At 37.3% G+C, this 24,784-nt stretch overlaps 1 protein-coding gene across 2 annotated transcripts in view; it reads left to right on the top strand.

Moving 5' to 3' along the window:
• The window catches only part of DENND5B (DENN domain containing 5B), a 173,466-nt gene that overhangs the window by 70,486 nt on the left and 78,196 nt on the right, over positions 1 to 24,784 (top strand). The window contains exons 2-4 of one of the 2 annotated variants that reach the window (XM_069491734.1): positions 7,619 to 7,684; positions 11,100 to 11,209; positions 22,476 to 23,142. In XM_069491734.1, the coding sequence (XP_069347835.1) occupies positions 7,619 to 7,684; positions 11,100 to 11,209; positions 22,476 to 23,142 (843 nt within the window). The remainder of the gene's footprint in view (positions 1 to 7,618; positions 7,685 to 11,099; positions 11,210 to 22,475; positions 23,143 to 24,784) is intronic. The other variant, XM_069491735.1, reaches the window with a different exon arrangement.

Below are 24,784 nucleotides of genomic sequence, written 5' to 3'. Positions count from 1 at the left end.
AGATACTAAGAAGATACAAATTGTAAAATTTAATAACCATTTTCATATGGAAGGAAAAATGAGGGACACCCAGGTGAGGGTGGGGAGAAATCTAGAATATAAATCTGGACATCTAGAATGATTCTCAGTCAGTCAACTATACCAGTTATGTACCAGATAATAATCTAAGTGCTAGAGCAAAAATAGTGAATCTGTATCTTTTTTTTTTTTTTTTTTTAAGAGATAGGGTCTTGCTGTGTCACCCAGGCTAAGTGCAGTGGCATGATCATAGCTCGGTGTAACGTTGACCTCCTGAGCCCAAGTGATCCTCCTGCCTCAGTCTCCTGAGTAACTGAGACTACAGGCTCATGCTACCACATCCGGATTTTTTATTTTATTTTATTTTTTTAGTAGAGATGGGGCATGTTCTATGATGAGGTGTTGAACTCCTGGTCTTAAGTGAGCCTCCTGCCTCGGCCTCCTAAAGTTCTGGGATTACAGGTGTGAGCCACTGTGCCTGGCCTATCTCCCTCTTGATGGAAATATTTTTAGTGTTACATTAACTCCTCTTCAGGGATGAATAAGCAGATAGTAATAACTTAGATGGCTACATGAATTGTGGCACTGTCAACAGAGGAAAAGCTTTGAGGGAAAAGATGAACTCAGCTGTAGAAGTGTTGAAATTGAGGCTGATGGTAGTGGGACAGCAAGTGGAGATTCTTGGTGAGTAGTAAAAATCATGAATTGGAACTCAGGGCTAAAAATCATCTTGAGGATTTTCTTTTATGTTTTTCTGATGGAAGGAGGAAGGAAGACTTTGCTTTTCCCATAGAAAAGAGGAAAATTCTGCTTTCCTCACCCTATTTTTTTCCTTTGTTGTTTTGTTTTATGTTGATTTTGAAAACCTCAGAAAGTGGTTAAAATGGCATTCCCCCACCACCACCAAAGATGACTTCACTTTTTTCTTTCTTAAAAAAAAATATCTATCTATCTATCTATATTAGTAGATTTGGTAGTCACAGTCTCTTGTAGAACTGGGAAGGTCTGTCATCATCTAGGTCACTTTGTCTTCCTGATTTATGTGAATCAGGATTTCAGGACTGCAGAACCACAGTATCATTTTAAAACCTGTATCTTTTAGCTTTCACTGAACATGTTAAGGGAGAGCCTTGAAGGCCTTTGGATAAAATGGCACACTCTGAGATACTGATTCTGCTTAGCAAAGAATTGTATCAACTGAGCGATTCTAGCTACCAACAGCTTCAGGTAATTGTTGGAGTAATGATGCTTCTGTTTTATTCTTACAGGAAGATTCTCTTTCCCAGTGAATCTTACTAACATTTTTTGCCCTGTTTGCTCACATTAGAATAATTTCATAGACCATGAAGTAGGATGTAATGTAATGTTTTATATTCGTAAAACAAATTATATCCCCTTCCTCACCTTGTAATTTATATGTTTTCTTTAGAGAACTTTGTTGATTTCTTAGGTAGGATTTTTTTTAAGTGGGTAAGAGGAAGAAAGTGGTATTGTGTAAGTCAGTTGCTGTCCCTATGTAAGCTAAACTGAGTTATTTGTATTTTTGACTCCTTATAACTTTTGTTTTGGTGAGCGTATTGGCAGCAAAAAGTAATTAATGGAAATGGAGGGAGAGATCTACTGTAGCTCTGAGCAAATGACTGATGAGTGCTTGAGTCATGCAGCTGGAATGTTTCAGTTTGAATCATCTTAGAACTCTTGCTTTGAGGCATTACTTGTCAGCTATAAATATTTTAATAGTAAATGACTTTTCTTTTGTTCCTGAAGGCAAGGGTGGATCTCTTGGTGTTGCTTTAGCAAAGAATATGTTCTGTAGTAATAGGGAAGATTTGGAAGATTTGTGTTATATTGTATAATAAAATATAACATGAGTAATAATAATAACCTACTTTCCCAGAAATATATTGGATAAATAACTCTCGTACAAGGTAGATATTTAATAATAATGTGTTTTTAATTTAGTAATAAAATAATCTGTATTTTGTATATGAGGAAACCTTTGCTAAAAGGAATTATAATTTACCCTAGGCCACTGGACCAGCATAGTTGGCCAGCTAGAACCTTGTTTTCTTGGCTATAATTATTATTTGAAAATCATGTAGATATTCTTCAGAATAATAAAAATCATTTACTAAGCACTGTTGACCACATGGCACTTATTTGATTATTAATCTAAAAATTATGGACCCTTTCCTCTTAGAATTTCATGATATTGGTTATATAATACTTAATGATTTTTAAAAGTTTTTTTCTTATATTTTATTAGAAAAGAGACAGTATGACAAACATGGGTTAGGAGCAAAGACCTTGTTTATTCCTCATTATCAGGGAACTCTAGATCCTGGATTCATTGCTAAAGTTATTTTTGCAAGTAAATAATCTACTGTTGTGGTTCTATGAGTGACTATAGCCTGCACAGTGCCTAACACTGTAGTGTAAAAAAGAATTTGTCTGATCTTTGTCCTGGGTTCCTGAACTTCTAGAACCCTTGGAATTTCTGAGTGATGGGAGTGTTATGTTGATCAGGTGACTAATGATGGGCCCCTGGATAGCTTCAGGGTAGGAGCTGTCTCCAGAAGGACTAACCATGTGGTTGGGACTTTGTACCAGCCTGGCATCTGGAGAGGGGAGGGAGTTGGAGGTAAAGCTCAGTCATGTGGCCAGTAATTTAATCAGCTGTGCCTATGTGATGAAGCCCCAGTAAAAACTCTGGACACTGGAACTTCCAGTGGAAGTTCCTTGTTGGTGAACACATTGATGAATGTGTGGGGGGGGGGGGGAGGTGACACACCTTATTTCCTCAAGAAGAAGGCATGGAAGCTCTACACTTTAGATCTTGTGTGTGTGTCTGTTCATTTGGCTGGTCATTCTGATTTGTGTCCTTTGTAATAAAACTGTAATTTTAAGTATAGCACTTTCCTGAGTTCTATGAGTTTTAGTGAATCAGCAAACCTGAGGGGTTGTGGAAACCCTCATTTATAGCCAGTCTGTCAGAAGTGTGAGTAGCCTGGGGACCCCCAAAGTGTGACTGGTGTCTGAAATAGGGCAGTCTTATTGGAGATCCTGCTCTTTAACTTGTGGGGTGTGTGCTAACTCTGGGTGGTTAGTGAAAGAATAGAATTGCAGTGCACCCCGTTGGAATTGAAACACTGTAACTATTAATATATTGTATACTTATGGTTTTCAGTGAATAAATTCCAGTAATTGAAGTTTATTGTTAGCTAAATACAGCATGGCTCTTTAAATTTGATGTAATCAGGAGGAAAGATGCTGTGAATTTCTTAAAAATTCAAAACTTGCTGAATTGATGTTGATGTAGTCTTACTAAAATATTAATTAAACTTTTAAGATTACCAGGATTTAATTTTCTTTATTGCTGAATATTCCTCAGTAGGATCAATGGGTTTGCAGGGATCCTTTCAGGTTCTTTTGCTTGATTCCTTTCACGACCATCAGCCTAGACCTGCAAGTTGGCTCATTGAATTTGGAAGTTGTGTGTTTAGAAAGATTAACAGGCTCATAGTGAGTTAGAACCTGTGGTCTTGGTAAGTAGCTTAGTGTAGTGGGTACACGGCTTCTTCTATGAAAGGTAGAGAGCATCCATGAAACATGGGTGAATACTGTCCTATATCTGAAGAACTATACCTATTATGTATTTGAACACGTAACAAGCAATGTAGAGTGTTACCAGTACAGCAGTCCCCAACCTTTTTGGCACCAGCAACTGGTTTCATGGAAGACAGTTTTTCCACTGACAGGTGGTGAGTCCGGGGCGAGGTGGTGGTGGGGGGTGGTGTTGGAGAGGGTGCGGAGCTCAGGCAGTGATGCACATGTGACCCGGTTCCTAACAGGCAGAGAACGGGTACTGGGCTGTGGCCTGGGGATTGGGGACTGCAGCAGTAGAAGGCACAATATAGTCAGGGATTAGTATTATTGTCAGAAGGCCAAAACTAACATAAAAACTTGGGCTAATATAGAAACACATAAATAGCTAACTGCTATAATAACAACCCCAAAGTTCAATGGCTTGAGATAATGAGTTTATTTTTCATTCACATTTAGTCCAATGTAGGCCAAGGGGGGAAGGACTGTACTTTACAGAGACATTTAGTGACCCAACTTTCTTCCATTTTGTAACATTCCATCATGTAAGGCCTCATTTGCCTTTTGTTCATAGATAGCAGAGCAAGGATTGTGTGCCTCATCCTGGAAGTGACACACAGCGCTTCTGCTCACGTTTCATTGGCAGGAACTAGTCATTTGAGCCCTACGCAGAAGCAAGCTTAATTTAAAATATGTAGACTTCTGTGGTTATTTGTCAGGGACAGTAGGCTAGGGAAATATTGTGAGACTTGGCCTTGTTTTGTGGAGAAAGACCTTAGTCAGAACAGGCTGTGATGGAAGTGGATAGTGAGGGAGGGAACTAACTTGCTGGGGTCCTTGGAATGGGAAGGTTTGGGGAAGGGAGTGAGTGAAAAAGTATGTAACAGTGCTGCTCAGGCTGAAAAGTAGCTCCAACGTTCACAAATCTCACAAATCTCTCTTTACTTGCAACTCCATGGACAGGCTGTAGAAACCTGTATCAGTGGTGTGGAGCTGGGGGTGGGGTCCCTACTTCCAGTGCCAATTGAGAAGAAGCATGAAGCTACCAAAAGGCCAGATCTCTCTGTTCACATACTGAGAAGAGATGTATTCTTGGCATTCTACCGTCATCTGCAAACATAGTAGCAGACCCTTTATACTATGACATGTTTCAGATATTTTATGAGGGTTGAGAAATTTTTGGAGTTCAGTCTTTCCAGAACTGCCCATGTACGTTCTAGTATGTTAAGTAAAAAACTTAGCCACATTTCTTTTTTATTTATACATTATCTTTTTAAATATATATGCTATAAAGTAGACTATGAAATCCAAATTTTATCTAATGGTGATTCACAGTATAGCTTTGCATAAAGCAGATGTACTTATTTTGCTGGAAATTTTCTGAATTATTTAAACTATAGTTAATTGGGCTTTTAACTTGGAGGCAAAGATAAAATAATTGAACATCTAAATCTATTAAAATTATTTTTGCCTATGTACAATTATCTGTACAACTGGTTGAAGTAAATTGACCTGGAAAGTCTTTTGTGTTTATTTTCATGTCTCAGTTTTCTCTGATAAAACCAGAAACTAGGGCTATATGAAGTAATTGGAACTATTGGTAAATACTTGTGGAGATAACTTGAACATAGCCAAGAGTTTCCATATTAATCAGGGCAGCATATAGGCTTAAGATAGAAGCTGGGCAGAATTGTTAGACCTCTCCTACTACTGTCCTCTAATGGTAGTTGTCATTCCTGTAAACTAGAAAGGAAAAATACCTGTAGTATATGTTTCATGAATGAGATCTACTTCTCGAATTCTTTCATGCTAGTCCCAGTTATCCCAATTGTTTGTCTCCCAGAAGTATGCAGTATTCTGTATGTCTCTGGAGGCATATACTGTGTGCCCACTAAAACACCCTCAGCCAGGGACCTTGCATATTGGACGTTTGTCTGTTTGGAGATCTCTTTTGGGCCATCTATCCATGAGAGTGGACGTCAGTTCACAGCCCTGGCTGTCCCTAGAGATCCAAATAACTACTTTGATGATTTCAGGGTGCCCTTAGATACTTGTGAATTGTTTATGCCTCCAGTTCAGGAATTCTATAAGCAATTTTCCCAACCCTTTGTTTTTGTTGTTGTTTTTGTGGGGTGAGGGCATGAAAAGTTTCTGCAAACCTTGCTTGGGATATAGAACTCTCACAATACCTATATGTAGATAGCCCCCCAAAATAGAAGCTTAGCCATTGTTATTATCCTGGTATCATTCAGACTTGGGGGTCTGCATAGAAGGTTTTCTGACCATTGGTACCTGACATTATCATTATTTGACTTTTTAAAGGAAAAACTCTGCCATCTCTTTAAAGATGTCTAAAAGTTATAGACATCTGGGTAACCAGTAAGAGACATTCAGTAGTTATGGGTTTTTTTTTTAATTTATTTATTTTTTTTAATTTTAAATTTATTTATTTTAGAGACAGGGTCTCACTCTGTTGCCCAGGCTGGAGTGCAGTGGTGCAATCATAGCTCCCTATCGCCTTAAACTCCTGACATCTAGAAGTTTTAACACCCTTCAAAGCTGCTCAGTTACAGAGCTCTATTGTGAATTTATTATCAGCCTGTACCCTTACAGTTGTAAACTTTCCTCCAAGCATTGACACTTCATAGTTAACAGTGCTGAAGATAATTTAATAGGATCTCAGTACAGAGCAAATTTCAGCTTGTATTTTCATAGAGAAACATGATTTACAAAAGGTAGATTACTTATAAGATGGAATATAATATATGTGTATGTATTTACCTTAAATATTAGAATGTAGTTTTTAAGATATACTTGTTTTCTTAGAGCAATTTTAGATTTACAGAAAAATTGAGATTGATAGAGTTCTCATGTACCCTCTTTCTCCCAACACACACAGTTTCCCCTATCATGAACATCTTATAATAGTATGGTACATTTGTTATTATACAATTAATGAATCAGTATTGATACATTATTGTTACCTAAAGTCTGTACTGTATTCAGATTTGCTTGGTCTTGGTGCCCGTTTTCTGTTGAGGGATCCCATCTATGTCAGTTGTCGTGTCTCTGTAGGCTCTTCTTGGCTATGGCAGTTTCTCATACTTTTTTTGTTTCTGATGTCCTTGACAGTTGTGACAAATACTTATTAGGTATATATGATAGATTGCTCCTCTTGGAATTCGATGTTTTTCTCCTGATGATTCTATAATAAGACTATGTTTAACTTTGTAAGAAATTACCAAACTGTCTTCCAAAGTAGATGTACCATTTCGCATTCCCATCAGTGAGAGTTCTTGTCATTTCACATCCTTATCAGCATTTGATATAGTCAGTTTTTTGTACTTCAGCCATTCTAATAGGTACACAGTGGTTGAGATGTAATTTTTAAAGTTGATAATTTAGTCTTACTGTCATACTTTACTGATTGAGCATTCCTAATCCAAAAATCTGAAATCCCAAATGCTACAAAATCCAAAACTTTTTGAGCACCGACATTATGCCCAGTGTTTCAGATTTCAGATTTTCAGATTAGGAATTTTAAGATTTCAGAGTATACCTGTAAGTATAATGCAAATATTTCAAAGTCTGGAAAAATTTGAAATCTGAAACACTCGGGTCACATTTTGGATAAGGGGGATACTCAACCTGTGTTATACCTATCTATAGAAATATTAGCTTTCTGCTGATACTTCTTTTCAAACTAGCATCAAGATAAGAATATGTGTGCCTTTTCCCATGCAAATAACTGTTACAGATGTTTAATATCCTTTATTTCATTAAAATTACCTATTCTCTTTGCTTTCTTATTACTAATGGCTTATAAGCTACATTCCATGGGCATTAAGCTACACTCTATTGGTGTTAATGTCTTCTGTTTAATTGCTTTTGTTTAATTTTTTATTATCATTTTCCATTCTTCAAGGTCATGTTTTGCTTTTTTGTTTGTTTTTGTTTCTTTGTTCATAAAGCTTTTTTGTTTCTGTTACATATGTAGTTTTGTACCAATGGCTAGAAGCAGATCGTCATGGCAAGAGCCAAGATGCTGCAAATACGACTTCAGGTAAAAATAAAAATTTAAAAAAAGGATGGAGTGTTAGAAATCATTATTTTAATTCACCCCACGCCCATTATAAATGTGTCTTTATTCAGTTTTGTTTGGACAAACTTAGCGGTATTATTTTGTATTTCTGTTCTCTTGTCCGTATCTTAACTTTCATAAAGACTTAATTTGCTTCAGGCCTTGAAAAAATGTGTTCACTAGTCTTTAAGCTCTCTTGGCAGATATTTTCTGTTTTCTTAGGAGGAAAGGCTTAATTGCAGCTTAAATTTAGTAGAAGGTTATTTAGCAGTATTACTTGGAGTTAAATTGATATGTAGTTGTAGCAGGAATATTCTAAATAATTGGTTCTTCTCCCATTTTCCTTCAAAATAATATTTGCCAAGACAGCTGTATAAGTAGAAATGATCCTTTTTCTTCTTCTTCTCCTTTTTTTTGGCAGTCTAATAAGAGATGGTGATGGTGGTGATGGTGATGGTAATGGTGATGGTGGTGGTGGTGGTGGTGGTCCTGGTAGTTTTTTCTTTTGTTAGGTTTGTGTTACTATTCTGTAGGCTTTTTTTGATTTTGTAAAATTCTTTCTCTCTGGAGGTGGTTTCCTTTTCTCTCTTGTTGATTCCTTACTCCTCAAGAGAGTATGATATGCCTTAGTTAACAGAACAATTATATTGAGAATGGTACTGTCATGACTTTTCTGATTTATCTGCTGTCCCATTAATAACTTGGTATATGAATAAAGATGTTACTATTTTAACCATAAGCACACAACAATTCACGAAAAGGTAAGTATTGCAAAGAGTTGTATCATGGGTTATGCGCTGTTTCTTCTGCTCCTGCAGTAGTTCATATTTTATTTACATTTATAGATGATAAAAACAAGCATTTCTGGTATTTGAGGGTGGATGAGGGAGGAAGTTTCTTGATGTCTGTCTAGTATCTGAGGATACCCTGCTGCTATGTCAGTAGCACATTCAGCAATATGGACTTTTAGAACCAGGAGGGAATTTTTATTTTGTTTTGTTTTTCCTTGGACCTTAAGTGAAGTGAAATACAAACTTTTGTTAAAAAATGAAAAAGTAAATAATCTAAAATTCTTAATGTTTACATGAAAATCTAGTATCAGCTTAAAGACACCATTTATCCTTCTTGAAGTCAACAGTTCTGAACTTTGGATCTGTTCTTCAGCCATATTGGCTGTCAAGGACAGTTTCACATTTCTCCCTTGACTTTTTGATATTTACATATCCTAGAATCTTGGCGCAAAAATTGATAAACTCTCCTTAGGGACACCTTTGACAGTTTCTCATCTAGAGGTGAAAGGTCTCAACTGTTAATAGATGCAAGTGTGTGGGGTAGAAAGAGAGAGATGGAGTACTTGCCTCAATAAGTCAGAGGAATCTAAAGGAAAATGATCATCAGCCAAGGACTTCAGTTAGAAACAGTAGCTTAGTTGCCTCAGCAAATATGTTTAAATTATGTGTTCTTATTCAAAAAAGTTGTGCATATTTTATACTGCAGTCTCCAGCAAGATTTTAGAGTGTGACTTTTTCCTCCTTCTGTGATCTGTTAACTTTTGCACTCAGAGGGTTTTAGTATCTTATCTTTTCATATTTTCACCCCAAATGGAAACTGAGTCTAATTAGATTTCAAAATATGACTCATAAATCAGATTGCTTTGTGATATTTTAATTGTACAAATATTGGTAAGTGGCATTTATCTTTTGCTGTAACAGCTAGTATTTTGCACTTAATTAGAACTTTAAAAGTAGAAAAACACAGAAGACAATGAAATTGCTAAAAGATCTTCTAATTCCTTGATCCCAGCTTTCTGACATTGGGAATTTAAGATCCATCCACATTAAAATATATTATGAAACTAAAGCATTTGGAGATAACAGGTCTTACGGGAATTAATTTGGTCAAGAAAATAATGAACTGATCTGACAGCTATTGTTGAATTTTCTTATTATTAATATAATAAAGTATAGCCTACTTTTATCTTTCCAAAATTTTGACAGGTAACACATTTGGCTTATAATAGCTCATTTGTTTTAAAAGGTTAGTGTGTTTAATGTGTTCTGCCTACTAAACTAGACAGCTCAGCAATGATGTTTCTAATTCTTTAATTCTGTTACTTAAGAACCTGGATATGCAATCACACTTATCAGAGATTTTTGAGGAAACTCAAGCAAAATTGCCTCCTTTGAGCACTGTAGCATTGAGTCTGTGTATAACATTTCAGAATCATAAAAAGTATGATTTAACTTAATTCAAGATGTTTCTTTGGTTAATTAAATGTTTTCATGTATGTGTGTATATATATATATTTTTTTTTATTTTATTTTATTTATTTTTTTTTTTTGAGACAGAGTCTCACTCTGTTGCCCGGGCTAGAGTGCCATGGCGTCAACCTAGCTCACAGCAACCTCAAACTCCTGGGCTCAAGCGATCCTCCTGCCTCAGCCTCCCGAGTAGCTGGGACTACAGGCATGTGCCACCATGCCCGGCTAATTTTTTCTATATATATTTTTAGCTGTCCATATAATTTCTTTCTATTTTTAGTAGAGACAAGGTCTCGCTCTTGCTCAAGCTGGTCTCGAACTCCTGAGCTCAAACGATGCGCCCACCTTGGCCTCCCAGAGTGCTAGGATTACAGGCCTCAGCCACCGTGCCTGGCCCATATATTTTTTATTATAACATATTGAAATGAGGACAATAATTAGGTTACAGTAACAATTATATTATCATATCTTATTTTTAAGTATCAATTATCTAGCCAAAATTTTAAAATTCAGATTCTGAAGCTTTTTTTTTTTTTTCCGAGACAGAGTCTCACTCTCTTGCCTGGGCTAGAGTGCTGTGGCCTCAGCCTAGCTCACAGCAGCCTCAAACTCCTGGGCTCAAGCAATCCTTCTGCCTCAGCCTCCCGAGTAGCTGGGACTACAGGCATGTGCCACCGTGCCTGGGTAATTTTTTCTATGTATTTTTAGTTGTCCAGCTAATTTCTTTCTATTTTTAGTAGAGACGAGGTCTCACTCTTGCTCAGGCTGGTCTCGAACTCCTGAGCTCAAATGATCCACCTGCCTTGGCCTCGCAGAGTGCTAGGATTACAGGCTGGAGCCACCACGCCTGGCCCAGATTCTGAAGTTTTAACTGCAGATCTCTTATTAAGTTTTTTAGCTGTCCATTGGGAATTTTACAACTTAGACTATTAGAGGTAGAAATTGAATCAGATTTCTTTATTTTTTTTTTATTTTTTATTTTTTTCCCTAATCCATTTCTTTCTCCATTTTTTTAATTTTTATTTTTTTTCAGATTTCTATATTATCAATCAATATATCTATAAAATAAATATAAAACTATGACATGCTTTTGAAAAAGTTCTAGATATTAACTAAGTATTAATTATTTGTTGTAGGTGAAAATTTTGACCAGAGTCCTTTGAGAAGAACATTCAAATCCAAAGTTCTCGCCCACTATCCTCAGAATATAGAATGGAACCCTTTTGATCAAGATGCAGTGAACATGGTATGTGTTTTTCTTTTCCTCTTCATTCTCTCTTTAGCCTTTTATATTAAGAAGATAGTGACTCTATTTTGAATCTCAATATTATTTCATTTATCCTTTAAGCAATTTCATAAGAAATATTAATTTAATATTGTCTTCATTTTACAGATGTGGAAACTGAAGCTCACAGAAATTAAGTTACTTACCCAGGGTTCCCACAGCTAATAAGTGTAGACAGTAGACCTTCCAAACCTGTTTTAGTTTCCTACCATTAAGCTGAGTTGGGGATTTGTGTCAATACATAGAAGCTTTGGTAAACAGGGATTACTTTGTTTGCCTGAGAGGAGCCTGATGGAAAGAGCCTGGTGACAGTTTTCATATTTCAAGGGATCTTGTATTATAGGCTTGTAATTTGTCATTTTCACAAACAATATAAAGATGGAAAGAAACTTAAATATGTTATTTAAACATGAGTAGGAATTTGTTTATAAGGAATCTGAATTAATGTAATGAGTTACCAGTGGTGATTACAAGTCTTTTTTACAGATTCTTAGAAATTAAGTAGGGCCTAGTTTTTAGATTATTTAGGAAGTGTTCTTAGAAGCTTGGATAGTATTTTAGATCTCCATCTACTCTGTGATTACGTAATTCACAAAGGGAACAAATCAGAGATCAGGCATGATAGATACAGAAATGATTAAAGGTGAACTGTGACACTGTGATAGGTGTAGCTCTTTTTGAATATTTTAAAGGTAGTATCAAAAGACAAAAAAGACTCCATTATGACCTGATAATCTAAGGGAAACAAATTAATATTTAGTAGATACCGGCTTGGTACTTTATGTATGTTATTTTACATACATGTTTGCATGTACCCAGTGAGAACTCTTATTCATATTTCCCAGAAGTTGAGTAATTTACCCAAAGTTATCCAATGAGGCTCAGAAGTTAAATCCAGATCATTTTTACTCTCTTGCTCGCTTTGTCCCACCTGCCATACTGTGTCCCCAAAAGAAAAACCATATAACTTAGTTTTGATCTGCACCAGAAATGATATGGGTCACACTGGACCCTTTGTGATATTTCTATATCACAGTAAACCCTTCCCAGTCTGGGCTTGCTCCAGGGAAGGGATAGCATGGTGCTTTTTGTAAGGACAGATGCCTAAAGCACTTGGCACTTTGACTTCGATTCTTTACAGAGCACAATGTGGTTATTTTACTAAACTGTTACTTAATACCAAAATAATCAGAGATGCCACTTTGCTGTAAGTTAATACTGTGGATGTCTAGCATCATCTTTGGTGAAGATGGTACTATAGATATGAAGTAGAACACAACTGTTAGTTATCTTTATGAGACCTGGAAGAGCCTAGAAAAGCATTTGACTAAAATAGTAAACAAACAGCGTACAAAAAATAATTCCTCAGCTGCTTATGTAGCAAATTAGAAAGGTATTAAGGAAAACAGTGTTTAAATGAAGCAATGGAAAAATGGATAAGAATGTGAATAGATTATAATACTTAGTCGTCTTAAATTAGTAAGATATTTCGAAGTATAAATTACTCTGTGAGAAATCAGAATGGTGTCCAAAACTATGTTCTGAATACAATATGAATTCAAAGTCATTTGGAACTAAATGCCACATTTGATGTACTTTCTTTCTTTTAATCATTAGAATGAGTTAATAGTAAGATATCCATGATGGATTTTCCCTGTATCTGTAAAACATTCATCTTTAAAGCAATTATCAGCTTCCTTGATCTGTCTTTGATAATTTCTTTATCCCTTGCCTCTGAGGTTATTTTATGTAAGTGGCAAAAGTTTCCCTCTGAAGAATAAATGCAGAGGCTTGTGTTTTGATGGTTGAATACCACGTAGCATTTTTTATTGCTGCAAATCTAAAAGGATTTGCTTGCACTCTGAAAAGCATCCCATTAAACTAGTCTGCATTTGGGTCATAGATTTACTGCCCTTAATTTCCTCTGTGATTTATTAGTAAGTGCATTTGTATGAAGCTATAATTTATTCCTACCTAAAAGTATAAAGCTTTGCTTTGCCTTTAGCAAAAATCCCACTCCAATGAGTCATCACTTTCTGTAATATCAGTCATTCCTCTAACAAGCAAAAATGGTGCTTTGAATAAAGGTCATTAATTTTATATATAAATTAAGTACCCAAAGAAATTAACTTTGTTAAATAAAAAGTACCATGTATGTGAATGCAGTACAAATAAAATAGAAAATAAATAGAAGAGACAAATGAAATTATTTCTGAATTAATTGCTTGTTATGTCTTGTTTGCTGATTCAGAGATTTTTATGGAAAAATGGAAGTGTAAACAGAAAGAACAATACAATAAACAGTCATATACTAATCACTCAGAACTAACATATGTAAATATTGATATATCTGCTTCCAATCTGTACCTTTTGTTTTAAATGAAACAAAGTATCACAAACAGAGCTGAAGGTTCCCTGCTCCACTTTCAGATCTGTTCAAGGTAATCTACACATTGGCTTCCATGACTGTTTATATAATATTTTAATACATATGCCTTATTCTTTCTCCAACCCCCAGAAATAGGGCCTCATTCTCTCACCCAGGCTGGAGTGCAGTGGCACAATCATAGTTCACTGCAGCCTTTAATTCCTAAGCTTAAGCAATCCTCCTGCCTCAGCCTCCCAAGAAGCTAGGACTACAGTTGTACACACCACACCTGACTAATTTTTCTTATTCTTTGTAGAGATGGGGTCTTCCTGTGTTGCCCAGTCTGGTCTTGAACTCCTAGGCTCAAGCAACCTTTCTACCTTACTTCCCAACGTGCTGGGATTACAGGCATGATATACCATGCCCAGCCAAGATCATCTTCTTAAGAATGTATTGTACTTAGGAATTCTTAGGAAGAAAACATGGTCAATATCTTTTTAAGCAAGTTATATGAATTATAAAGATCCTATCTTGTATATGTGTCCTAAATGAAACATCTGATATATGGTATTTCAGGTAATTAAAAAGTAATAACTAACTATTATAAAGCTCTTAATTTACAATTTACTGTTTACTTTGATCACAAGGAAGGGTAGAGTGGAATGATGAGCAAAGAGTAAAGGGTAAAAGTTTGGCTGAAGAAACTTTCCAGATGCTCATCTTGCAAGATTCAAAGGAAAAAGGGCTATATATACTTTTTGCAGATTTAGCAAGTACTTGAATTTGAAATGGATAACCCCAAATTGCATTCATAGGTTTGACATTAGAATGAAAGTAAGCCCTCATTTTGAGTCAAGTTTAAATTCATGTCTCACAATAGAATCATAGGAATGGTGGCTGGGTGTGGTGGCTTAAATTCATGTCTCACAATAGAATCATGAAATGATAGCTGAGCATGGTGGCGCCTGCCTGTAGTCTTAGCCACTTGGGAGGCTGAGGAGGAGGATCACTTGAAGCCAGAAGTTTGAGGTTGCAGTGAGCTGTGATCACACCAGACAGAGTGAGACCCTATCTCTTAAAAAAGAAAAAGAAAAAGAATCATAGGAATCTAATCCAGCCATTTTGCTGGGAGAGCCTATCTGTTTCCTTAACATTGCAGCTAGAATATTTCATCGGCATCTCAAACTCAACACATCTGAAACTGAATTGGTCAGTGAATGTTACAACTATTCACCTAGTTGTCTGGCCAAAGATCTGTACATCATACTTGAAAGGTTCTCATTTTCTTGCCCTCTCCCATATGCAATCTAGTATCTATCTACTTCTGTCTGTTTCCACACACCCATGCTGCTCCAAGCCATGAAGATCTCTTAACGTGGACTTCTGCAGGTAACTGTCTAACAGGCTTTCTGCTCTTATCCATTCCATTCTTCACACTGTAGCTTCTGCTTATGGTGTTGCTTCTATCTAGAAAGCTCTTCCACTTCTCCTTTACCTAGTGAAATATTACTGATCCTCCAGATTTCACTTTAAACATTAGTTCCTCAGAGAAGCCACCCCTAGCGATTACCTTCCACCACCCTCCCAACGCTCAGTCAGCTCCCCGTAGGTTCTCTTAGCACCTTGTATCTGTTTTGTAGCACCTATCCCATTTGCAATGAAATAATTATGTATTAAAAGCTAGTAGTCAACTATGTATCTCCTGCTATAATGTAAGCACCATGAGGACAGGAACAGTTTCTCTTATTCATTGCTATATCCCTAGGATTTGCACATAGTAGACCCTCAGATTACTGAATAAATGAAGGAATGTTTATTGCTTATAATACTTCTGTTTCTGTCCTTGTCTATTTAGGTGCCACCTCCACTGCAAAACCATCTCTTAAGCACAAGTAGTTAAGCACTCTTTCTTTTCTTTTCCTATGACATCTTGAACATACTCCATAGCAACGCTGATCACATTATCTTGTAACTATTGGTTTACATGTTTGTCTTTCCTACTAGACTGTGAGCTCCCTGAAGGAAGGGATTGTTTTCATATTTGTCTTTTGACTTGCCAAGATCTAATGTAATATGTAGGATAAAATAAATGCTCATAAAAGGAAGGAAGATAGAAAAGAAATGCAAACTGACAAACTCTTTGAGAGTTTTCTGAATAATTTCTCTTTTTCAGTCATGCATTACTTAAGAAAAGGGATACATTCTGAAAATTGCATTGTTAGGTGACTTTATCATTATGCAAACATCACAGAGTGTACCTAACACAAACCTGGATGGTATAGCCTACTGTGCACCTAGGCTACATGGTATAGCCTATTGCTCTGGCCATCATCTTACATGCAGTCCATTATTGGCCGAAACGTGGTTATGTGGCGAATGAATGTATTTGTTCGATAAGAGAAAGGCTATGGGAGTCATAGGCTATAGAATACAGGAAAAGGAATTATTAGAATTTTAGCCAAACTGCCTGAAAGAGTCCAGAGAGATAAGAATATTTGATTACTTAAACTGGAAGAGGTACATAGATGGCACTGTGAGCTTACCTTGGCTAAAGTAATCTGGTTACCAGTGGTAATCTGATCAGCAATGACAACTCAAATTTTTAGTTGTTCTATTGTGGGAAGGTGGGATAGGGAGGGGATATTGTTAGTGGATAGCAATGTTATGGGATAATAAGGATATTTAACACCATGGTAAGCAGATCTTGATTTATATCTCAGTCTGAGAAATAAAGTATAATATCTTGTAGTTCCTGACATAACAACAATTCTGTCTTTTAAATATGGAAAGACAATAGCATTTTGCAATTCATGGTTTCATAATAGATTAGAAATATAATTCTTACTTTTTTTGATTTGTAGGAAGAGGATTTAAGAAAAATTCTTACATCTGTTATCTGTAGCATAAAAAGTCATTCTTCACTTGAGCACAACTTTTGGCAAGCTTTTCCTGTAAATGTTTGAATGTGTGCTCAAGAAAGCTACAAACCTTAGGGGAATATTTGGCAGCTGTTCAAAAACAGTTGAGCTGTGATTTTCGTGGTTTATGATGACAGGAAAGCCTATCAATTAAATTAAATCTTTATGTTGATTTTGGAGGTCACTATGTTTCTGTATTGCATACTTGATGGAAAAAGAGAACTACAGACTGGATCAAGAGAGGAACTAAATCTGTCCGTTTACACCCAGGTGTTATTTTTGTTTGTTTTCTTGATTATTCATTTATTCATTCAGCAAATACTTATGTACCATGTACTATGCTAAACAAATTTGAGCTTAGCCTGGAGCAAGAGTAATTCAAATCATCCCTTCTGCAATCTTTATTGACTACAGTAAATGTGTCAGATAGTTTTCATTGATACTATCAGCAGGGCAACTCATTGACTTTTTGTTATGATGAAATCAACCTTAATTTGAAGGTGGAGTTATGAAAAGATCCTGGCACAGCCTCCTGTTATACAGTTATTCCCAAGACTAGGAATAAGTATTTTTTTCCCCTAGCGAATCCAAGTATTTGTGGGTTTTACCTAGGTTTGTATCTTATTCTATCCAAATATACATAGTAATTTAATTCTTGTCGACATATATAAAAGAATTAAGTAAATCTACTAAGTAAATCTTAGTTCTTTGCAGGTTTCATATTTGGTAATGTGAAATACGAAGACATTTTAGCTGCATACTAATGCTGAGCTTCTTAAGTTTTTTTTAATCCTTGTCACCATCTATTGTGGCCCCAAATGGTATATTGTTCCATGTGTGGAACTCTTGAACGTTTAAGGTTATTGAAGTATGGTACTAGTCCTTGAGTAGCTTGCAATCTAGAGATGAAACAGAATTATGGAATACTAGTAATGTGTATCTGTATATAACGTACATATGTATACAATGGTGCAAGGCTTCAATTGCTTCCCCACACAATAAAGACTATTTAGAGGAGTGAGATTTTAATGGCCAATAAAGGATGAGGAGGACATTATCTTTTATGGAAAGGTAGCAGAAGAGCTCTCTAAGGTAGTATCTATGCAGAGACTTAAGGGAAGTAAGAGAGTGTTTCAGTTATCTGTTGCTGCACGACAGTTTATCCCTGTATCATGTAGTGGCTTAAAACAGGTATTGGCAATTTTTTTCATAAAGAACCAGATAGCAAATAGTTGATGTATTGTGGGGCTTACAGTTTTCTGCCACAGTTCTCAGCTTTGCTATTGTAGTGCAGAAGCATCCACAGACAGTGCATAAATGGATGGGTGTGACTGTGTTCCAGTGAAACTTTATTTACAAATATAAGTGGCAGATTTTATTTAACCTAAGGGCTTATCTTAGTCTGTTCCTGCCTGCTGCTAAAACAAAATACCTGAGACTGGGTAACTTACAAAGTACAGAAATTCTTTCTCCCAGTTCTGGAGGCTGAAAGTACAAGATCAAGGCACTGGGAGGTTCTCTGCCTACCTAGTCTCGGCTTCAGAGTTGGCACCTAGTTGCTGTGTCCTTCAGAGGGGTAGAATGCTGTGTCCTCACATAACAGAAGGAACAGAAGGGGAGAAAAGGTACTAGCGTGCTCCCTTCAACCTCTTTTATAAGAGCACTAGTCCTTTCAGGAGGTGAGCTCTCATGATTTAATCACTCCCCCAAAGACCCCCACCTCTTAATACCATCACCCAGGGGTTTAAGTCCCAACATATGAATTTTGGAGGGACACATACATTTAAACCTTAGGAGGGGTGTAGTTTGCTGACCCTTGATTTAAAGCAACAAAATCATTACTTTGCTTACAAATCTGCAATTTTGGTAGATTTTGGTGGGCAGCCCCTCTGTTCTACTCAGTGTCAGTTTGGGCAGTTGAAAGGCTGAGGACTGGAATCATCCGAAAGTTCACTCATAGGTCTGTCTCCTGGTCTAGGAATATAGCTGGGGCTCCCTCTATATGGTCTGTCCAGCATGGCAACTTCGGGTTAGCCAAACTTTTTTTTTTTTTTTTTTTTTTAGACAGAGTCTCACTCTGTTGCCCAGGCTAGAGTGAGTGCCGTGGCGTCAGCCTAGCTCACAGCAACCTCAAACTCCTGGGCTCAAGCGATCCTCCTGTCTCAGCCTCCCAAGTAGCTGGGACTACAGGCATGCACCACCATGCCCGGCTAATTTTTTCTATATATATTTTTAGCTGTCCATATAATTTCTTTCTATTTTTAGTAGAGATGGGGTCTCGCTCTTGCTCAGGCTGGTCTCGAACTCCTGAGCTCAAACAATCCGCCCACCTCGGCCTCCCAGAGAGCTAGGATTACAGGCGTGAGCCACCGCGCCCGGCCCAAACTTTTTATATTTTCAGGGCTCCTAAGGTGTATGGCCAGAGAGAGAGAGGGAGATAGAAGCCATATTGCCCTTTTTAGCCTAGCCTCAAAAGTCACTCAGTGTTACTTGTCATTGGTATTGCATTTTACTTGACTAGGCCAGGGGTGGGCAAACATGGCCCCCAGGCCAAATCTGTCCAACTGCCTGTTTTTATAAATAAAATTTGATTGGAACAAAGTCCGTATATGTGTTGTCAGTGGCTACTTTCATGCTACTGTAGTAGGCCTGAGTAGTTGTGACAAAGACTGTATGGCCTCCAGAGCCTTATTATCTGGCTCTTTACAGAAAAAGTTTGCCAATCCCTGGTATAGGCGCTCTCAGCAGGCCACCTAGGTGCAAGGATTGGTAGGTAGACTCCACCTCTTAGTGTAGAGAAGTGGCAAAGTTCTGGAAGAGCATGTGAAACTAGAAATATTATTGGAGCCATTTTTAGAAAATACAGTCTGGGCCAGGCATGATGGCTTACACTTGTAATCCTAGCACTTTGGGAGGCCAAGGCGAAAAGATTGCTTGAGGCCAGGAGTTTGAGACCAGCCTGGACAAAATAGTAAGGCCTTGTCTCTACAAAAAATAAAAACATTACCCAGGTGTGGTGATGTGCCTATAGACCTAGCTACTTGGGAGGCTGAGGCAGGAGGATCGCTTGAACCCAGGAGTTTGAGGTTGCAGTGAGCTATGATGATGCCACTGCACTCTAGCTGGGGCAGCGGAGTGAGACTCTGTCTCAAAAAAAAAAAAAAAAAGAAAGAAAGAAAGAAAATACAGTCTGCTGTAGGAAATGTGCAGATGTGACTACCTAGGAGAAGACAATTGCTAGGAGAGCAAATAGCAAATTTTGACAGGTGCATGCTAAGGTGTGTTCACAGAACAGCAATGTGCCATTGTTGCTGGAGAAGAGTAGGTAAGATAAAGAGTAGTGTAAGATGAGGGCAGAGAGGTTGCTGGGGCCAAGTCATGCAAGGCCATGTAGACCATTAAAGGGACTTAGGCTTTTAGTGTGATGGGAGGCCATTAGAGAGTTTTCAGAAGAGTAACAAGATCTCACTTATATTTTTTTAAGGATCATGTTGGCTGCTATGTGGAGAATAGATTACAAGGGGCAAGAGCAAAAGCAGAAAGACTGGTTAGCAGGATGTTACAGTCATCCAGGCAAAAGAAGAGGGTGGCTTAAAGTGGTAAGAGGAAAGATAGAAGCAATTTGTGAAGGAAAATATTTTTGAAGGTAGAACTGATAATATTTGCTGATGGATTGGACAGTGAGAGTGAGAAAAGAGAGAAGTCAAAGATGACTCCAAGGTTTCTGTCCTGGCCAAACTAGATGGATGGAGTTATAGGGAAGACTGAAATAGGGAGAAACAAATTTGGAGGAAGAAATCAGGACTTCAGTTTGGGACATGGTAAATTTACACATCTTTGTGGGAATGTCAAGTAGTTATTCAGTTACAAACAAGTCAAGTTCTTGAGATAGTAAATTTGGTAGTTGACAAGAGTATTTAAAATCACAGAAAAAATTGCTCAGGAAATTAGCTTGGATAGAAAAGAGAGCCAAAATGTGGTGGTATAATCTGATGACATGACTTCAAAGCCATAGATTTTTAGGGTGAAGGGAAGGACCGTGGTCTGAGTGGCTCTGAGGACAGTCAGGACATCCACCCACCTGCATGCTCAATGAGAATTTTGTTGCACTAATCCTGTCTCACCATCAAGAGTTTGTTTTTACACAGTGGGAACCCAGAAATCTTAGAACCATACTCTACAACATAAATGAAAGTGGAATGTGCATCGGGGAAGGAGGGGCACTGGCCCTCTCAGCTTCCTCCTCGGGTCTCTCACTCCTTCCAGGGCCCTGAGCATTCCCATTCCTGCTCTCTCCTTGGAACCTCTTTGAAAACCACTCACCTTCAGTGCTTGAATATAGATGTGCTAAGAGGTACATCTAATTCTGTCCTTCTGCTAAAAACCTTTCAGAGGCTTCTTACTGTCCTTAGACTTCTAACATGGCTCACTAAGGCCCTTCCTGCGCTGCCCCCTAATTACTTCTTGCTTTCTCTCACCCCCTCCCTGCATTCTGTGCCCCACCCACCCTGGCCTTGTTTCAGTTCCCCAAACCCTCACGTTCTTTCTTCCGGGCTTTTGCACATGTTGTCCTGTCTAGGCTCTTCTTTATCTTACTAACACCTGTACTCATCCTCAGGTTTCAGTTTGGACTTCATTTTTTCTTGGTAGTCCCCTTTTCTAATTTACGTCCTCCTGCTCTATGTTTTTTCCACAGCAGCCCTTATGTACCTTATCATAGTCCTTTTCTTTATAGTTTATAGTTTTTTAATCATCTGTCATCCTTATTGGACTGGAAGCGCCATAGGAGCAGGGACCTTGTCTGTCTTTCTCACCGACGTATCACTGTCATAGGGCCTAGCTCATAAGAGTACTTTTAAGCCTTTTTTGATGGTTTAAATGAAAGACATGTAACTTTTAAGGTGAATTGTGTTTTCTTGGTAATGTGGGGATTTGGGAGACTGTCTAAATTTTGCACTAGATCAGTTATTAAATCTGCAAAAAAAATAGAAAAACATAATGTAATAACATGGTTAAATTATTTCTATGCAAAAAGCTTATTGCAATACAAATGTAGAAAGAAATATATAAATATGAATACTGATTATGTTAGGATGGTTGAAATGTATTGTTTTCGTTAATGTTTCAAATTATAATTTGTTTTATTTCTTTTATATAAAATGTTTTAAATAATTAATTTTAATTTCTTGTACATTTTAATCATTTTAAATTTAGCAGCATCTTTAACTTTTCTGGTAATTTTATTCCCAAGCTTGATTCAATCCTGGGTAGTTCCCAAGACCTAAAGCATAATCTCTACTGGAAATAAGCTAAAACATCTTGTTTCTATGCTTCTGTTTTAGTAAATTAAAAGCTTTACATTTTCAAAGTTTATTTAAGATAAAGTATCATATTGTTCAAAATAGCAATACTGTTGTTTTAATAATCTTTGTTTAACTTTTTTTCATATATTACATAAGCCTTCTCCTATTTCCCCGATCCTCGGAAACACTATCATTATTGCTATAAAAGTAGTACTTAAGTATTAAATATTTGTAAAGTGTCTTTGCAAATGACTTGAAATGTCTTCAAGTCATTACTGTAGCAACTTGTAGATAAAGGAACTGAGGCTCAGAGATGTTACATAGCTTGCTGAAGGTCACAGCTTGGTTCAAGGTTTACTCTGGAACTAAATCAAAGATCTTCTTGTTTGTAACTCCCCCTACATGTAATACCACGCAGTAAAGAATTTTTCCTTATGTATATATTTCTTTTAAGAATAATATTATCTACATGTACATGAGGAACTTACAATGTATTTCTAATTTAAGACTATTGCTGATATTAAATCTGGATAAAACCTATCCTTTTGAGTCTGGTTATGTTAAAAAACAAACTTTTTTTCTGGTTTGATGTTATTAGTATACTGTGTTTTCATGCTTTTTTCCCCCTTCCTCCACAGTTGTGCATGCCTAAAGGGCTGTCTTTCAGAACACAAACTGACAATAAAGACCCTCAGTTCCACTCATTTATAATTACCAGGGAAGATGGTTCTCGCACCTACGGTTTTGTTCTCACTTTTTATGAAGAAGTTACAAGTAAGCAAATCTGCACAGCAATGCAGACTCTATACCAGATGCACAACGCTGAGCATTACAGCAGCGTGTATGCTTCATCCTCCTGCAGCATGGACTCACTGGCAAGCAGTATTGATGAGGGAGATACAACTTCCCTTTTGAAACTCCAGCGATACAACTCCTACGATATCAGCAGAGACACCTTGTACGTTTCCAAAAGTATATGCTTGATCACACCGCTACCTTTCATGCAGGCCTGCAAGAAATTCCTCATCCAGCTTTACAAGGCAGTTACCTCACAGCAGCCACCACCCTTGCCACTTGAGAGCTATATCCATAATATTCTTTATGAGGTACCCCTTCCACCTCCAGGGAGATCACTGAAATTTTATGGTGTTTATGAACCTGTCATCTGCCAGAGGCCTGGGCCCAATGAACTCCCACTTTCTGATTATCCCCTTCGAGAGGCATTTGAGCTCCTGGGATTAGAGAACCTGGTACAGGTGTTTACCTGTGTTCTTTTGGAGATGCAGATCCTTCTCTACTCACAAGGTAGGTCTTCCTTGGATTTTAAGTTTTCCAAAAACAAGTACTTATGCTCCCAACTACTGTATTTTCATGGAGTATATTACTAGCACAAAATAAATAATGGTTACGGTCTTTCCTGTTTTGTGCAAAAGGAGCAGGTATGAGTGGGACCAAAGGCTGAAACAATGCTTCTCTTTGAAGTGGTATCGACTGCAGAGAGAAACAAGAAGGAATACAAAAGTGTTAACTTGACTAATTTGAGTATATGTATTTTTTAATGGAAATGGCCCTTTTTTCCTGATAATATATAATCATCATAAGAAATTTTATTTCTTTTCATAATGAGAGTGAAAGAATCCTGTTACTACCAGAAACGTGTAGACTTCCCATTCTTTACAGATTAGTAGAGGTTCACATCAAAACTCAGCTGACATTGTAAAGGATAAATGCGGTTGTTAACTCTGCAGCTTCCTGAGGCAATCACTTTGGGTCTTTGCCTGTGGGAGCGTTTTACATGAGCGAGAGAGAGCAGGTGAGCAGGCATGAGACAGATGTGACTTTCCCAGGTCTAACAGTTCTGCCAGAGTTGTGTGTGTGTGTGTGTGTGTGTGTATGTGTGGTTTTTTGGTTTTTTTGTTTTTTTTTAATCTCAGAAGGAAGTTATCTTTGTGGTATCTTTTATTTAAAGTTCTTCCATCTAACACAAACTTAGGAAACTAAGAAACTAGGGTTTTATTTTACCAGTACATTTACAATGATTAATGTTGAGCCTAGACTAGGATACTGGTTCTCATCTGAATATGAATTTATAGGAGAAATAGAGATGCTGTGTCTTAATGGGTAGTGGATTGAAGGAAATTATAAGATGGTACCTGTGCATTGATGGATTCTTTGAAAAAATGTGGCAAAAATATTTGGGTTAGCATTTTGCTAACTTGTGTTTAGGCTGGCAGAATTGTAGTGCAATCTCCTGATTGCTGCCGTCAAGCTTATTTTACCACTTTCCTTTTTTTATTTTTCTATTTTAAATTATAAGCCAGGCTGAGCCAAGTAGGCTATATTTGTACTTCCCCATCTTGTGTGTATGTTGACACTATTTGTGTGTTGACAGCCCTTCACGAGGTTGTATTTTCTTCAGTTTATCCTACATAATGTTCTCTGATAATACGTTCCAGTGTCTCACTTTTGTTGTCAGGAAGTTATTCTCTAATGGCCAATCTAAATTCTTTCCTTTCCTCTTTCACTCACTTTTTTAGTGCTCATCATTACTTGTAGATCATTTCTGTATCTGAAAAATTTTACTTTAAGTAATTCTCTTCCTTTTTTTTTTTTTTTTTTTTTTGAGATAGGGTCTTGCTCTGTTACCCAGGCTGTAAGTGCAGGAGCTCGCTGCAACCTCAAAATTCTGGGCTCAAGCGATCCTCCTACCTCAGCCTCCCCAGTAGCTGGGACTACAAGCACATGCCACCACATCCATCTAACCTTTCTGTTTTTTGTAGAGATGGGGTCTCATACTATGTTGCTCTGGCTGGTCTTGAACACCTGGGCTCAAGCTATTCTCCTACCTTGGCCTTCCAGAGTGCTAGGGTTACAGCCATGAGCCAGCATGCCCAGCCTTTCTCTTTTGTTTCTTACTTTTTCCTGAAAGCGGTCAGGGTTGGAGATT

The sequence above is a fragment of the Eulemur rufifrons genome, chromosome 16, assembly GCF_041146395.1.
Source record: "Eulemur rufifrons isolate Redbay chromosome 16, OSU_ERuf_1, whole genome shotgun sequence".
Taxonomy (NCBI): domain Eukaryota; kingdom Metazoa; phylum Chordata; class Mammalia; order Primates; family Lemuridae; genus Eulemur; species Eulemur rufifrons.
The sequence above is the reverse complement of the archived record's forward strand: the minus strand, read 5'-3'. Positions and strand labels throughout refer to the sequence as shown.